This window comes from Ursus americanus, chromosome 27 (assembly GCF_024610735.1).
Source record: "Ursus americanus isolate L20-20 chromosome 27, mUrsAme1.1.p, whole genome shotgun sequence".
In the NCBI taxonomy this organism is placed as follows: domain Eukaryota; kingdom Metazoa; phylum Chordata; class Mammalia; order Carnivora; family Ursidae; genus Ursus; species Ursus americanus.
In genome coordinates this window covers 25,335,699-25,352,179 of record NC_142153.1, presented here as the reverse complement: position 1 = coordinate 25,352,179, position 16,481 = coordinate 25,335,699, and the positions used below count along the sequence as shown (strand labels likewise).

Sequence of the window (16,481 nt, the reverse complement as noted above, 5' to 3'; positions counted from 1 at the left end):
GATATTTGTTTATGCAGACACAATAAAGTCAAGGGGGATTGGACAAGCAGATTTTTTTAGGCATTAGAAACCTCTGAGAAGTTTGGTTTTTTTGGTTCTTGTTTTTTGGTAGAGGGAAAGATGACCACCACCAAAAAAAGTCTCTTTCCCCAAGACCTCTGACATCCCAGCACTATATTCCTTCAGATAAGCCTTTTTATCCCTTCATCTCTGACCCAACATTTATATTAAAAAACAAAACTCTTAAATGATTCTTCCAGTATAAGACTTTCTTCTAACCTCCAGCTTTTTCTTTGGCGGACACGGGTCAGGGGTGACCCTGGAGCATTCAGCCGGCTTACCCTCCTGGCTGCTGCCTTGTGTTGCTGGCATAGAATGGTGTGAATTTATGAAATCTCCAAACAGGGCTCACCACGTGAAATTTAAGCTGTGTCTTACTCATTTGCTCCGTGGAGCGTCTCCTTCATGCTGGGTTGCCTTATAACGAGGCCATTTGAACGGTCATGATTATGTTCCCAATTCATTCCCCAGAGTCCATTTTCCCTGAAACAGCAGTATACTTAGGCCAAGATTCTTGATGAATCATTGCACCAGAAGGAGAAATGGGGATTTTTGAGAGAGAAAATACTTGTGGGCACTTGAATATGTATGAAAATAAACAGGAAAACAAAAACCAAATTCCCGGCACCAGGAAACAAAATGTCACCTTTACCTGACATTGTAATGGAAGCAAGTTCCAGTAATTTTATTTACCCCAGCGCACCCCTAGAACAGAATTCCAATTTTACATATCAAGACAGTAAGACAAGAGAGTCCCAAGTGACTTGGCTGGTGTCTTCAGGGAGGGGGTGGGGTGGATTTGGGAGCCCCAAGACCCCAGTGCATTTGTCACTGGTCTGTGAATTTTTGTGCTGTAACCCTGTCTTTTCACTCTCTCCATCCCCCACGTTGGTGTTATCACTTACAGCTGGTTTGGCCTTTCACAGAAGACATATTTCCAGTCTCGGGTGCCCTTTTATTGTCTGGGCTCTGTTCAAGTGATAAGACATACATTTTATGCTATTGTGGGAACATAATGTAATATATTCCACAGCATTGCCAAAGGGAGAAAAAAATTAGCCTCCGCATGATTTCCTTATAACTTATAAAAAGCATTTGATTTGAATGTCTCCCCATGTCAATGTTTTCAGGAAAAAGATCTCTGATAGCATGTGGGCCTTTTGCAGGCTAGCCTAGATCATTGTTTCCCCTGATGGCTGACCACAGAACTAGGCCTAGGAAAAAAGCTCTCAACCGTGGCATTTTGTCAAAGCAAGGCCACTCAGGGGGCCTCAGCCCTTAGGGTGCATGATTAAACAGATGATGTTGGGGTTTCTCAAGATCCTCTTTGTCCACATTTTCACTGCATAGAATGAATGAGTCACAGGCAGTGATGCCATATGCTGAGGATGGAAAGAGGGGGAGAAAGGGAAGAGCCTGGCGCAGGTCTGCCCCCAGCCTGCCCTGCCCTCCAGATACTAACTGGTACCTTCTCACCCAGGAGCTCAGCAACCAGAAAGTGACCGCAGACTCTTAAGACGCAATCTCAGACAATAAGATGAGTTATTTTTGTTTTGAGTTGCTCTCAAATGGATGACATCTACCAGGATAGAAATGAAAGAGAACTAAAGCTGATAGGTGTAATTCTATAATTTCAACATCTCATGTGTTTAAGTTTTAAAAATTAAAAAAAAAAAAAAGCTACGTTTTTAATGTTAACTACCAGCTGCTGAAACAGCAAGTGTTAACTTGGAGAGATAAGGGAAAGCCTGTGCTCAGAAAGTAGATTTCCCCTTAATTGTATTCACTGGTCAACTAGTAGTCCTAGATGGTGACCTTTGAACTTTCCTAACCTGTCTCATTCCACTTCTCTCTGTTACATTTATGCTAACTGACCTCCAGTCACTGGATGTGAGCATCTTCGGTGACATAAAGTTAAAAAGCATCTTGAAGACAAGCAAAGTGGAAAATAAGGACCCTTCTCTGCACCTTACTAGCCAAGGCAGTTTTCAAGCCTCCCTTAAAAACAAAAAAACAAAGTAGAAGATGACAATTAGCTACGTATTCAACTCAGAAACGGGAAATAGTGTGACCACGGTGACATTTTATATCCACTACTAGAGGTTCTCAGACGGTACACTACAGAAACTGATGCTGAAGGATCCAAGCTCCGGACAAAATAACAAGAATCTGTTCCCAATTTGCAGGAAGAGAAAAAATACTTGGATGAAATTCTCATTTTTTTATTCACTTTTTCTTAAATTTTGGTACTTGAGGATGAATGAGTACATAGCTATAAATACAGGAGAATGTCAGGAAATTAATAAAAATGTATCAAATATTAACAAAATCAAAGCAAAAAAATAAGTTTTTTGAGAGATGAAAAAGAGTTCTTTGGGGGAGAAAACCATCAGTAGTCAAAATCCTAGCAGTATTGCAAAAGAAGGAAGAGAAAGGGTCCAGGGAACAATACCACGAACAAAGCTGGGGCTGCTACTGTGGATACAGTAAGGGTATTTAAAAATCATGAGAGCACACTGAATAAATTTATACCAGCAAATATGAAAATAGGTAAGATGGACAATTTCTAGAAAAACATTACCAGAATCAACTCAAGAAATAGAAAATCTGAACAATTTCAGCCATTTAAAAAACTGAATGATAAACGTATGCCTCTCACCTTCTATCAAAAAAGATACCTGCATGGAGTGACGTCAGCAGAATGGCAGACTAAGAAGATCCAAGCTCCCATCTTCCCCACAGAAACACACACACACACACACACAAAACCCAAACAGAACCAACCCTGGCTGAACCAAGTCTGTAGGAGCGCCGGAGAACAATCAAAGGTTTGCAACAACCAGGCCAAAGGCCAATCAAGCAAAGCCATCCTCGAATGCAGCCCTTATTTGTTCTAGTCTGCTTGGGAGATACAAGACTGACTTGCTCACTTGTCTTGAATAACACTTGCAGGAGAAAAGGTAGACACTGCTTTTAAAAGCCACAAGATAGGCAACAAACGTAAAAATAGGTAAAAATAAAGAAATAACAAAACAAAACAAAAAAGCAACTTCCCATGTATCTAGGGACACAAACAGCCAAGTAAAAAGGCAGCCAAGGAATAGGAGAGAATATTTACTAAAATAGGGGTCAATATCTAAAAATTATAAAGAATATCTACAGCTCGACAATAACAAAAAATGATTAAAAAATGGGCCAAGGACTTGCCTAGACATTTCTCCAGAGGAGATATACAAATGGCCAATAAGCATGTGAAAAGATGTTCATCACCACTAATCATTAGGGAAATGCAGATCAAAATCACCATGACACAGCACTTGAGACCCATTAGGGTGGCTACCATAAAAACAAAAAACAAGCACTGTTGAGGATGTGGAGAAATCGGCATCCTGTGCACCGTTGGTGAGGACATAAAATGATGCAGCCATTGTGGGAGACGGTACAGTTGTTCCTCAAAAAAGTAAACAGAATTACCATGTCATCCAGCAATTTTACTTGTGGTTATATACCTACAGGAATTGAACAAATATTTGCATCCCTGTGTTCATAACAGCGTTATTCACAATAGCCAAACTGTGGAGGCAACCTAAGCGTCCATCAGCGGACGAATGCATAAACAATGTGGCATATGCGCACAATAGAACAGTATTCAGCCATAGAAGGGAGTGATACTCTGACACATGCTAAAGTGATGACCACTAAAAACATGTGAAGTGAACTAAGCCAGCCACAAAAGGACAAATATTCTATGATTCCACTTACAAGAATTACCTAGAATAGACAAATCCATAGAGACAGAGATTATAATAGCAGCTACCAGCATCTAGGAGGAGGTGGGAATTGGATTATCAAGTGATTATTTAACCGGCATGGAGATTCTATTTGGAATTATGAGAAAATTCTGGAAATGAGTAGTCGAAATGGTCGCATAGCATTATGAATGTTCTTAACTGTACACTTATAAACAGTTAAAATGGTAAATTCCATGTCATGTCTGTATTACTACAAAAAATATTTTTAAGATACCGTTAAAACTATCTAGGACAGGTAAGTTTTACCAAACATTACCAATTATTGCAGAGAAAAGAGGGAAGCTATTCACCTCATTTTTTAGGCTAGCATCATCTTGAACTAAAACTACTTAAATTGTAGCTCAAACTCATCTGTGAATATGGATATAAAATTCCAAACTAAAATATTTTGCAAATTAAATTCATTAGCGTGCTAAGAAACATGCAATTAAGTAGGGTTTAACCAAAGAATGTAGAGATAGATGTCATTAAATCTTTTTTTTCTAATCCACTAATTTTCTAATCCACTCAGATGTTAAAAAGAGAGAGAAATCCAATATCTGGTCATGATAAAGACTCTTCATTGAGAATAAAAGAGAACTTTCTTGATGTGATAAAGTATCTATATATTTCTATCTATAGAAAACCTACAGCATATCTTTTATTTAATAATGAAAACCTTAGTTTAAGGTTTAAGCAAGTACAAAATACATATGACTGCTCTTACTCTTTCAACAGAGATCTGGACTTCTTAATCAAAGGGATAAGGTGAGACATACAAAGAAAATGTAAGAATTATAAAGGAAGAGACAAATCCTCATATTTACGTATGATACAGTTGCTTACATAGAAAAATCTGGGAGAATCAAGAAACAATTATTGATTCAGCCAGATTGGTCTTTATTAGATCCACTTGGTAAAATCATTAGCATTCCTATATCCAGTAGTAAATAAATAGAAAATGTAATAGAAAAACTAGTGAATTCAAGGCTAGCCCTGTAATAATATCCTTTTACTCACATTTCTTGGGTGGGAAGTGAAAGTTGGTATACTAGGAATAAACTATTAGACTATTTTGTCTGTAACACAGCCCACATTCTTGGTATACTCTTGGGAAAGTTTCCAATTAGTGAATGTCTCCTGCCTACTATCAGAGAAGAAATGTTGACAACTCTCCATTGTTTTAGACCAAGCAATTTCCTTCAAATATACCACATGATGTCAGGTCATTCACTCATTCATTCAATTTATATTCGTTTTGAGCACCTTTCATGTACTGAGCATATGCTAGGCATTACTGGACTAGGAGTTGACAAGGCAGATACAGGGCTTGTCCCTATGGGACTTCCATTCTAATGAAGACAGACAGTAACAGTTTTTCAAATCCTGTTGGTGGTTAATGCTACAAAGAAAAGAGGGTGTGGGTAGTTACAGGGACAGTAAGATTGGCTTCTTGCGGAAGAGCTGTATTTGAGCTGACACCCCAATGATGAACACAAGGGTGGGCTCGTGTAGAGCTAAGGGACTGGCCTTTCAGACTAAGGGAACAGCTAGGATCAACACAGAGAAGAAGCAGAGGCGTTGTCTGGAGTGTCTGAAGCCCAGCAAGAGGATAACGTGATGAGAAATGAAGCTGGAGAAGTAGCCAGAGGCTGGACCACTCGAGGCCCTTTTAGACCATGGTGAGAACTTTAGTTTTTGTTCTGAGTATAAATGTAAGTCCCCAAAGGATTTTAAGTAGGGGGTACATATCTTTAAGCAGAAGCAGAGAGAGCAGCTTTAGGCTCTTGCCGTGGTTCAGGTGATAAATGATGGTAGGTGGTCACAACTAGGGGAATATCAGTGGGGGTTGTGTGAAGCTGCCAGACTTTAAATAAAAATTCTAGAGCCAGTTGGCCTTGCTGATAGACTGTACATGGTATACCAGGAAAGACAGTCAAAGATGACTCCTCGACTTGAATTTGAGCATCTGAGAGAATGTTGATGTGTCTAGAGATCAGGATCCCTTGAAGAAGTCCTGAAGGGGTGGGGCATATTCGGCATACAGAAGAGGAGCCTGCAAGCCTACTGTGCAAAAGAGGGCAGGAGGTCTTGTTCGGTGTGGTTCTAGAGAGAAGTGAGATCAGCAGATGACAATTACGTGGTGGGCAGCGACAGGCTCATTAGGAAAAAGGACTTTAGGATCATTTGTGACCAGCTGGGCCCCACTGCTAAGCATGCCTTCAGTCCAAGCTCCTGTCCTAAGTGTTCCCAGAGGCTGGGTGGCCCTCGTCTGACAGAGCAGGAGAGCCGATTCCATAACTGAATGACTGTCTGGCTACATGGCCACTCCTGTTTCAGCCCTAGAATTGTCGGCTTCTTGTGATAAGTGAAGATAAAGCTCCCAGTGGGGTCCTGAGTGTTCTAGCACTCTCCACACACAGTACCATTAGCTACTAGCAATGGGAGTGTCAGTTCGATAAAGTGACTTGCCCACCACACTATAAAAAAACAGCCAGCAGCATGTTCCTTCACTATCCTCATCATCAGACCACACAGAAGCACAGCCAGTAGACTAATTCGTGCATAAATGTGTCCCCAGACCTGCTAAATAACCTTGTTAGAATAAAACAAATACAACCTTTTTTTTTTTCTGTTTGAATTTCGTGGGAACTACTCATGAACTGTTTGTCTCTCTTTCCCTGGGCACGACTGGCATTGCTCTGACGTCTGTCCTATTGGTCACATTTTATGGGGTGTTTGAGGATTATTCGTATGATGTGACATTGGAATTTTGGGGATGTGGCTATCTTCAGATGACAAATGAACTTGGAGAGAAGTCATTTTTCATGTGTGCGTTTACACCTTTGGGAGCCAGAGACATGAGGGGCTCCCTGGACGTGGCCATCCTGGCTGCCATCCCTCGGCAGTCAGTGCTCTCTGTTCTGACTCCCCACTTTGCTCACTATATGCACACCACACCACGTGTGAGGGGCCAGCCACAGACTTTGTTGTGAGGTCACAGTTAGGATTCCATTTTATCTAAATTTAAAACTTGCTCCTTCTCCAGTCAACCTTTCTTATCCATCAGTGAATGGATGGATGGATGGATGGATGGATGGATGGATGGATGGATGGATGGAGTGACACTTGATTTCATGGTCAAAGAATTCAAATAGAGAAATACATAGAGTCCCCAAATCTTACAACCCTTCCTTCAACTACCATAAAGATGGAAGAGTATTTGATTTTTCAAAAACATATTTACATAGAAATAAATGTATATAAACCAATGTATTGTTTGAGGTTTTCCAATAGATGGAGGGTCACATGTTGTTCTTGAGTTTTTATTTAACTCTGTCTAGGAGAGCTCCCACCTTAACACACAAACAGCTACTTCGTTCTTTCTGACCTTTGGCGGGAGTGTAGTTACTCCATGCATGCAGTATTAGGTGTTTGGGGTGATGTCCACTGTTTCTGCTGTTATATACGTGTGTGTGTGTGTGTGTGTGTGTGTGTGTGTGTGTGTTCTAACTGGAACAATTTGAATTCAGTTTTAAGAGACCCTTTCGAGCTATAAGTATTCGAGCGCAATCCCAGGCATGAGTATTTGCACAAACACATTCGTCGCAGTGGCATCGCTGTGTCTTACCTTACATGTACTTTAAGTCTTGATACACGTGGTTGTGCAGGTTTATACTTTTACAGCATATGGATGTCCCTGATTCGCCACATCCTCACCAGTGTTGGGCCCATATTTTCAATATTTGGTGATCTCATGAATTCAACAAATAGATCGCATTACTCAATTTGTTTTTCCCTAACGACTAAGTTACTGATGAGGAGGACTACTTCAGAGAGGGGATCTAGATTTCATGGATTGCCTGTCCTTATCCCTGGCCTATTTTTAAAGTGGGCTCTTTTTTCTTTTTCACACTGTTCTCCAGAATACTTTTAGAATAAGGTCCCTAATCTTGTGTTCTAAGTGTAAAATTCTCTCAATCTGTCTCATCTTTAATTCTGTTTATTGTGTATTCTGTGTTACAGAGGTTTTAATATTTAATTATTAATCTTTGTGGATTCAAATGCCTTTTTTTTTTCACAAGGCACGTGAATTTGGGTTTCACTTAGGAAGGTTTTCTCTGCACCCTGAGCTTTAGAACTAGTTTCCTATCTCTGTTAATACTCCCATCATTTTTTAATTCATCTGTGATTTATTTATTGCGTGATGTGAAGGGATCATACCATCTGTTTGTAACTCACCGATTCTGCACTGATTTTTGAATGCCCTTCGACTTACCTGGTTCTATCCTAATTACATACTGTTTTACTACTGTAATTTTATAGTGTGTTTTGGTATCTAGTATATCAAATTCTCATTCCTTTTTTTCAAAATTGTTTTGCTATGTATTTTTTCTTTCATATAAACATCAAATAAGTGTATTACTTTTTTAAAAGAAATACGTGGCATTGTGTTATATTTGATTTTTGATTAATTAGAAAAGATTGTCATCTTTTTTGCAATCTTTTCTGGCTTTCAAAAATGACATTCTGTCAGAAACCTTAGGTGTAAAAATTGAATCCACCGAGTTTTACAACTTGGAAAAAAAAAGTGTGAGTTAATTGCTTTAAAACTGAGTATAGGGAAAAGCTTTCTACCTATAGTTCAAAGTCCAGATGCAGTAAAAGAGTTACATAATCTGAATGCATACATAAAAACTTCTTTGCATAAGAAAAGTCAAAAGGTGAATGACAGAGAGAAAATGTGTACAGCACATACCACGAATAAGGACTAATACTAAAATGTAAATGATAGTAATGCTGCTTCACTGCACTGTGGAGAGAAGTGGTTGTGCCTAGTACTACCAATGGTTGTAAAACTTATATCGGGTATATTAATTTTAATGTTCTATCGTGTATATAATATATACAGCAAGTGTTAGTGTTCCTGCCCTCTGAAATTCATCTCACCAGTTCAGACCTCTTGTGGGGAAGTGCATTTGTATTGGGCAGGTCAAAACTCAGTTCTAGGACGGTATCGGGACCTACACTCAGATGCACCACTTTGTCTGCTATTGTCTTCCTGTATTCACAGAACAAACCTATTTTTTTTATTTTCTATCTGCTATTGCTCATCATTGTGGCATCTTAAGATCTTTCAATATAATTTATCCATCCCTGTGGATCATAATAGTAATTAGTAAGCTCACTATAATTTAATTTGTAATTCCATCAGTGCTGCTAACCCACTGCATTCCTCTCTCGTGCTCCTACAAGCACGGCTGGGAGCAGTACCATCTACCATCTCCTGCATCAGTAGCTTATCCTGGACCAGGGGACTTCTTGTGACTTTCACGAAATAACAGGCTTTCAAACTGACAGGACTTTAGAGCTCACTAGTCCAGCTTCTTCAACAGAAAGATGAAGACCTGAGTTGTAAAAACTGTGTTTACTAACTCTGTACTCTACATAAAGTACTTAACTCGGTAGATAGGATGTCGATAGGAAGATACATGGCCTAGAATGTGGAGTGCTGTCCTGAAAACTTACATATTTATATAGACTTTGCCTTGTACCAGAGAGTATTTTCTGAGCTAGAAGAGATTAGAATTCTGGCCTCTCATCACAGACTGGCAGACTTTCCACCCTAACACAATGTGCCATGCTGGCAACACCCTATGTCCTGTATCTATAGGAATATGTGCATACTGAGCCGTTTAAAACGTGGCTAGTGTGACGGGGGAACTGAGTTTTATTTAAATAGCCACATGTGCTATGTGGACATACAGACAGGCTAAGATTTAAAAATAAGACCTCACATGTATACAAAAAGGTTGTTATTTTACTGTATGGTTGGCCATTATAAATGCTAAACCGCTTTTCTCTTTCTTTAGATTCAATCACTCAGCACAAGGTCTGTACCTTTGACAACTACCTGTTGCTGGAATGATGCGGCCATAAGTCAACACCATGGGGCTACTGCAACAGCTCGCAAAGTCGTCTTTGGACATTCATGTGAGCAAAAACTCAAGAGAAGGAATGGACATGGAAACAGCACCTTTTTATATCATCACATGTGTGCCTTGTGGCTTTTATATAAGGAAGCTCCTTTGTGTGACCTTCTAATGACTGAATGTGTGCTTTAAGGAAGCACTGACCAGCCCTATTTGGGCCTTTTCTATGTAATGCCAATCTTAGTATTTTAGTGATGATCATGATTAAGGGTCACAGAACCTTGGTCATGGAAGCACCGTACTGTTAAATAAAGAGTGGGAATTCATTTAAGTTGTTTTATTACTGAGACCAAAGAACCCGTAAGTTTCTTGGTTAGACTCAAAGATCTTTACTGACGTGTCATATACTAGATACGAAGGATATTAGTCAGTTATTAGGGTTACCTTTTACGTGTCCGAGATTCTCCTCAAAGTAATTAATGAAGATGGGAGTGGGAGCTTCGCAGTACTTAATGCCACCAAAGGAGCCCTACTTCTGTGGATTCGTTTATGGTGAGGAGAGCATTCCCAACAAGAGATCGTGGCCTCCATTGGCTGTACGATGCTTGCCCTTCCTTAGAGGAAATTGGCAGTGGGGCTGAATCATATACACTGACTGGTCACCTTCTAAAAGAGAGAAATGCTAACTCCTCACGAGTCTGAAGGTGCCACGAAGACTTCCTCCTGATACTGTTCCCTCCCCATGTTATCTGTTCCTCATCTCTGCTGTCATTCCAACCTTAATAGATTTCAAGTCGCTCAACAAATAGCAAAACAGCTTCTAGAACAAACCTTAGAAGAAGGAGATAGCAATGCACAGGGAAATAAGGGTTTCCTCTTAGTTTTAATATAATATATGCTCCAAACAATCCCCTCCTATTACTCATGGCCCAACAACAGACGAGCCTCAGTACAACTCAGCAAGCCTCAGTCCCCCTCCTTCCACGTTATAAACCCTGTTTCATTATATCCACAGGCATTGTGGGCTTGGCTATTTTGAAGCTCAGGTACATTGGCAGAGCTCCTACAACACCAAAGACTCCCGAGGAGGCTGACGAAAACTGTACTGACTCTTGCCCCCATCCCTTTCCCCATCAGCCACAGATGACCACCCAGGCTTGTGTCCTCAGTGCCAAGTTCTGAACCCTAATGCTGGCTTGCCAGTGGCTGGTCGAGATTCTTTCTAAAATGTAATATTTTATGAGGGTGCTGATTAGTGTCAGGAATTACACTAAGCATTGCATACGTGGTACCTCATTTAATCTAACAATCCTAGAAGTTAGTTGCTACAGGTCTGTAATCCCTTACCTGAAACACAGAGCTAAGAAGTATCTCAGAACTCTATTTTTTTTTAATTTTGAAAGGTATATGGCTCTCAGCATTTCTATGTAAGATTGTATCACTGATTACACCTAGAGAAGGCAGCAAGAAAAAGGAATTAAGGCATGCAGATTGGAAATGAAGAAGTAAACTATTCTCAAAGGTTACCACTACATGTAGAATATAATAAGGAATCAAAGATAATACAGAATGAATGAGCAAGGTAAGTAAGATTTACAGGGTATAAAATCAATATACAAAACTAACTGAACTGTGTTTCTGTATGCTGCAATAAACAATTCAGAAATGGACAGATAAAAGACTGGTATCCAAGATCTACAAAGAACTTCTAAAACTCAATACACGAGAAACAAATAAATCATAAAATGGGCAGAAGATATGAATACTTTTCCAATGAAGACATACAAATGGCTAACAGACACATGAAAAAGTGTTCAAAATCATTAGCCATCAGGGAAATTCAAATCAAAACCACACTGAGATACCACCTTACGCCAGTTAGAACGGCAAAAATTGACAAGGCAAGAAACAACAATTGTTGGAGAGGATGTGGAGAAAGGGGATCCCTCCTACATTGTTGGTGGGAATGCAAGTTGGTACAGCCACTCTGGAAAACAGTGTGGAGGTCCCTTAAAAAGTTAAAAATTGAGCTACCCTATGACCCAGCCATTGCACTACTGGGTATTTACCCCAAAGATACAGACGTAGTGAAGAGAAGGGCCATATGCACCCCAATGTTCATAGCAGCATTGTCCACAATAGCTAAATCATGGAAAGAGCTGAGATGCCCTTCAACAGATGACTGGATTAAGAAGCTGTGGTCCATATATACAATGGAATATTACTCAGCTATCAAAAAGAACGATTTCTCAACATTTGCTGCAACATGGACGGCACTGGAGGAGATAATGCTAAGTGAAATAAGTCAAGCAGAGAAAGACAATTATCATATTATTTCTCTCATCTATGGAACATAAGAATTAGGAAGATCAGTAGGAGAAGAAAGGGATGAAGAAAGGGGGGGTAATCAGAAGGGAGAATGAAGCATGAGAGACTATGGACTCTGAGAAACAATCTGAGGGCTTCAGAGGGGAGGGGGTGGGGGAATGGGATAGGCTGGTGATGGGTAGTAAGGAGGGCACGTATTGCATGGTGCACTGGGTGTTATACGCAACTAATGAATCATCAAACTTTACAGAAAAATCAAAATAAAAAATTTTTTAAAAAATAAGTACAGTGTGAAATTGAAACAATAAAAGTGAGCTTCATATTCTGAAGGAAGGAAGGAAGGAAGGAAGGAAGGAAGGAAGGAAGGAAGGAAGGAAGGAAGGAAGGAAGGAAGGAAGAGAAAAGAAAAATGAAAGAAAGAAAAAGAAAGAAAGAAAGAAAGAAAGAAAGAAAGAAAGAAAGAAAGAAAGAAAGAAAGGAAAAGAAAAGAAAAGAAAAGAAGAAAAGAAAAGAAAGAAAAGAAAAAAGAAAAGAAAAGAAAGGAAAAGAAAAAGAGAATGAGCTACTGATGCCTGCCCCAACCCGAATTTCCAAAACATTCTGTCTGGTGAAAGAAGTCAGACACAAAGTGTTCATTCTGTAGGATTCCATTTATGTGAATTTCTAAGAAAGGGACACTGAATCTACAGAAAAAGCACATCGGTAGTTGCCTGGGGCCCAGTGGAGGGAGGACTGACCCCAGAGGGGAATGACGGAACTCTTGGGGGGTGAGAGAAATGTCCTACATCTGGATTATGGTGGTGTTCACAAACGTACCTCTACCAAAACCCACTAAACCACACACTTAATATAGGTGCATTTTAATGTATGTAAATTATACCTCAATAAAGTTTGGTGTTAAAAAAAAAAAGAATACAATTCCATTTACTATGGCAACTAAAAATAAACTCAATAGGAAACAATTTCAGGAAATGGAAGACCTATCATTGCTGAGAAAAATGGAGAAATATGCCAAGGTTTTGGATTAGAAGACTCAATACTGCTGTCAGTTCCCTCAAATTCATCTATAGATTAAATGTAATCATCAAAATCCCAGGTGGCTCTTTTTGTTGAGTTTGAAAAACTGATGGTTAAATTGATATGAAAATGCAAAGAACCCCTAGTAGACAAAACAATTTTTTAGAAAATGCAATGTTGGAAGATTTACACTGCTGGATTTCAAAATGTACTATAAAATTATCGCAATCAAGAAATGTGGTGTTGGCATAAAAGTGGAATGTAGATCAAGGGAACAAAATAGAGAATCTAAGAATAAATCTTAATATTTATGGTCAGTTGATTTTCAACAAAGGTGCCAGGCCATGCAATGTAGTAGGATATTCCTTACAACAAATGTCACGAAAAAAGAAAAACAAGAAAAAAACACATTTATATCCTTCACATGCAAAAACAAAAGAAAATGTGTGTGGATCCTTACCTCACACTATACACAAAAATTAACTTGAAATGGACTACAAACCCAACTCAGGGCTCGTCAACCTCAGCACTGCTGACATCTTGGACCAGATAATTCTTTGCTGCTGGGGGGCTGTCCTGTGCATTGTACTATGTTTAGCACCATCACTGGCCTCCACCTATCAGACACTAGCAGCACACCCCACCCAGTTCTGACAATCCAGAAGGTCTCCAGGTATTCCCAATGTTCTCTGGAGAACAAAACTTCTCCCATCGGAGAACCACTGACCTAACATAAAACTGAAATTATAAAATGTCTAGAAGAAAACACAGCAAGAAATCTTTTTCACCTTAAGTTAGGCAAAGATGTCTTAGATAGGAAATAGATACTAAAGGCACAATTCACAAATAAATTGGACCTCAAAGTTATTTTTCTTTGTGCTCTTCAAAAGAAACCATTAAGAAAATGAAAAGACAAGCCACAGACCAGGAGAAAATGTTTGCAAACCATATATCTGATAAAGCAATTTTATCTAGACTGTGTAAAGAACTTGTATTCATTAAGAAGATAATGGACAAAAGACATTTCACGCAAGAACATATAGAAATGATTATAAACACAAAAAGAGGCTCAACATTATTAGTCATTGGAGAAACAAGTTAAAAGCATGAGATACCACACACGCCCTGTGGAGTGGCTATAACCAACAATTCTGACAATACCAATAAGTGGAGAAGCTAGAACCCTCATACATTGCTGAAGTGACTGCAAAATGGTACAGTCACTTTGAAACTTCCTTAGCAGTTTCTTTAAAAAAAAAAAAAATTTAAACATACATTCACCATATGACCCAGCAACTTCACTCCTAGAGAAATGAAAATGTGTCTACACCAGGAATTGTACACAAATGTTCACAGCAACTTTATTCACAACAGCCAAAAACTGGAAGCAATCTGTTGACTGAGAAATGGATAAACAGAATATGGCACATCCATGCCACACACAATAATCTAGTCCTGATAGCGTGCCACAACACGGGTTGTCCCAAAGACACAACAAGTGAAAGAAGCCAGACTCAAAAGATTACATGTTATATATATTATATGTTTCTGCACTGGGGGTAGGAGTGGGAAGAGAGCTCACATTTTGGGGTGATGGAAATGTTCTGAAACTGGATCATGATTTTTGTTGTACAACCATATACATTTACTAAAATCGTTGAATGGCACACTTTCCCCAGGCAAATGTTATAGTGCAAAAATTATACATCATTAAAGTTGTTTAAGAGAAACAGCTGTGTGGCAACTGTGACATAGTACCTCTCGGATCGCACTTGACAAAGAATGTGTTCAGCTGTAATGAGCACAGTTAGCTGACAGCCCCCAGTGGTCAGCACTGTGGCCTCATCCTTTCAAGCCAATGCCTTGCTCTTTCTGGGCAGTCAGTCCCCAGTCAAGACCTGAGCCCAGGGGCTCTCAGGAACCTGGCTAACCCTGCTAATACAAGAGTCTACAAGGTGTCCTACAGGCTTTCCTTAATGGGATCCTGCTTCATCCCACTGTATTTCTCACAGGAGTTCTCCCCAATAAGACTCTGGCTCTCCTAACTCCTGCCAGGGTCAGCTACCTGGCAGCCCACCCAACGCAAAGTACTGTGAAGCATACAACCCCCTGTGCAACCTGGGACAGCAGCCTGTAGCCTAATATTTCTTCAACGATACATCAGTTTACCCCATCTATATTCAGGTCAGATTTGCCTCTAATTCATTTACAAAACCTATTTTTCAGACCTTTTGGACTTTGGAGTTGTGGTTAAGGGACTGTGGGACTCATTATCTATGAATACTCTGCTTTCTGGAGATTACGTAACTTGCACAGATTCACATAAACTAGTTGATGGAAGAACTGGTGTTTGAATGTCCCTACATGGTACTGCAAGCTCACTCAGGCTCAGCAGTGCAACTCTGAGGATGTCTGGTAGACTGGAAAGAATGAATTTTAAAATGTTTAGTTAGTGCCCACCACATGCAGATTACTCTTCTAAATGCTGCATATGATTTGTGTCCAGTAGACCTCATTATCACATGGTCCTTAAACTTGAAGTCGAAGTATTTCTAAGAAACCTTAATTAGCAATCATTTCCAGGTTTTTTTAAATAGGAAAACTATTCAAATGAGGTTACATGAAAGTTGCAATAGGTAAAACAGATCACTGATTAAACTCTGATTAAAAATTGGGAGGGGAAGTGGGAAGGTTATAGATCCTTACCCAAGGATCCTGTCCTTCTCCCCCCACCCCAGGATAAACTCTACTATGTCTCTGTAAGTACTTACCACATAGCCCCATCTAGGCCAGTCCTTTACCTACAAAGAAGCCGACACCTCCAAAGCCATTCAACTAATGAACAGTAATTCTATGAAAAGAATCTAAACGTCAGGACTCCTTACCCACAATATTTTCTCTTTTTGTGCCCAGTATGACACAAACCAAAATTGCCTATACATAAAAGATATAGTAGAATACCACACATCAGAAAGATGAATCACAAATGAGATTTCTTCTGATGCAATTAAAGCTTTGTGTTGTGAAAGCCACTCCCATTGTTTTGTGTATACGCTGCGGTGTTTTTGGATAGAACATTTTCCACCATATGTTAAGTATTACCAATATCTCGTGTTTTTAGAAATACCATTTAATGGCTTAAGAGATTTAATTTCCTCATAGAAATTATCATTACAATAGGGGCACCTGGGTGGCTCAGTTGGTAAAGCATCTGACTCTTGGTTTCAGCTCAGTTCATGATTTCAAGGGTTGTGAGATCGAGCCCCCCTGCACCTGGCTGGGTGCTCAGCCAGAACCCTGCTTGAGATTTCTCCCTCTGCTCCTCCCCACCCCCCCACTCATGCACAAGAGG

The 16,481-nt window shown here is 39.6% G+C and overlaps 1 protein-coding gene and 1 long non-coding RNA gene across 9 annotated transcripts in view; one reads left to right on the top strand and one right to left on the bottom strand.

Annotated features, from left to right (window-relative positions):
- Positions 1 to 10,110, top strand: part of MCPH1 (microcephalin 1) — a 242,014-nt gene extending 231,904 nt beyond the window's left edge. The window contains exons 14-16 of one of the 4 annotated variants that reach the window (XR_015721989.1): positions 4,590 to 4,619; positions 5,389 to 5,533; positions 9,725 to 10,110. Coding sequence is in view for 2 of the 4 variants with exons in the window: in XM_087856471.1 (XP_087712597.1) it covers positions 9,725 to 9,780 (56 nt within the window). In the remaining 2 variants the exon portion in view is untranslated. The other 3 variants (XR_015721988.1, XM_087856471.1, XM_087856472.1) reach the window with 3 other exon arrangements.
- LOC123800897 (uncharacterized) overlaps positions 1 to 16,481 on the bottom strand; it is a 199,510-nt gene that overhangs the window by 17,520 nt on the left and 165,509 nt on the right. The gene's annotated exons all lie outside the window — the stretch shown is intronic.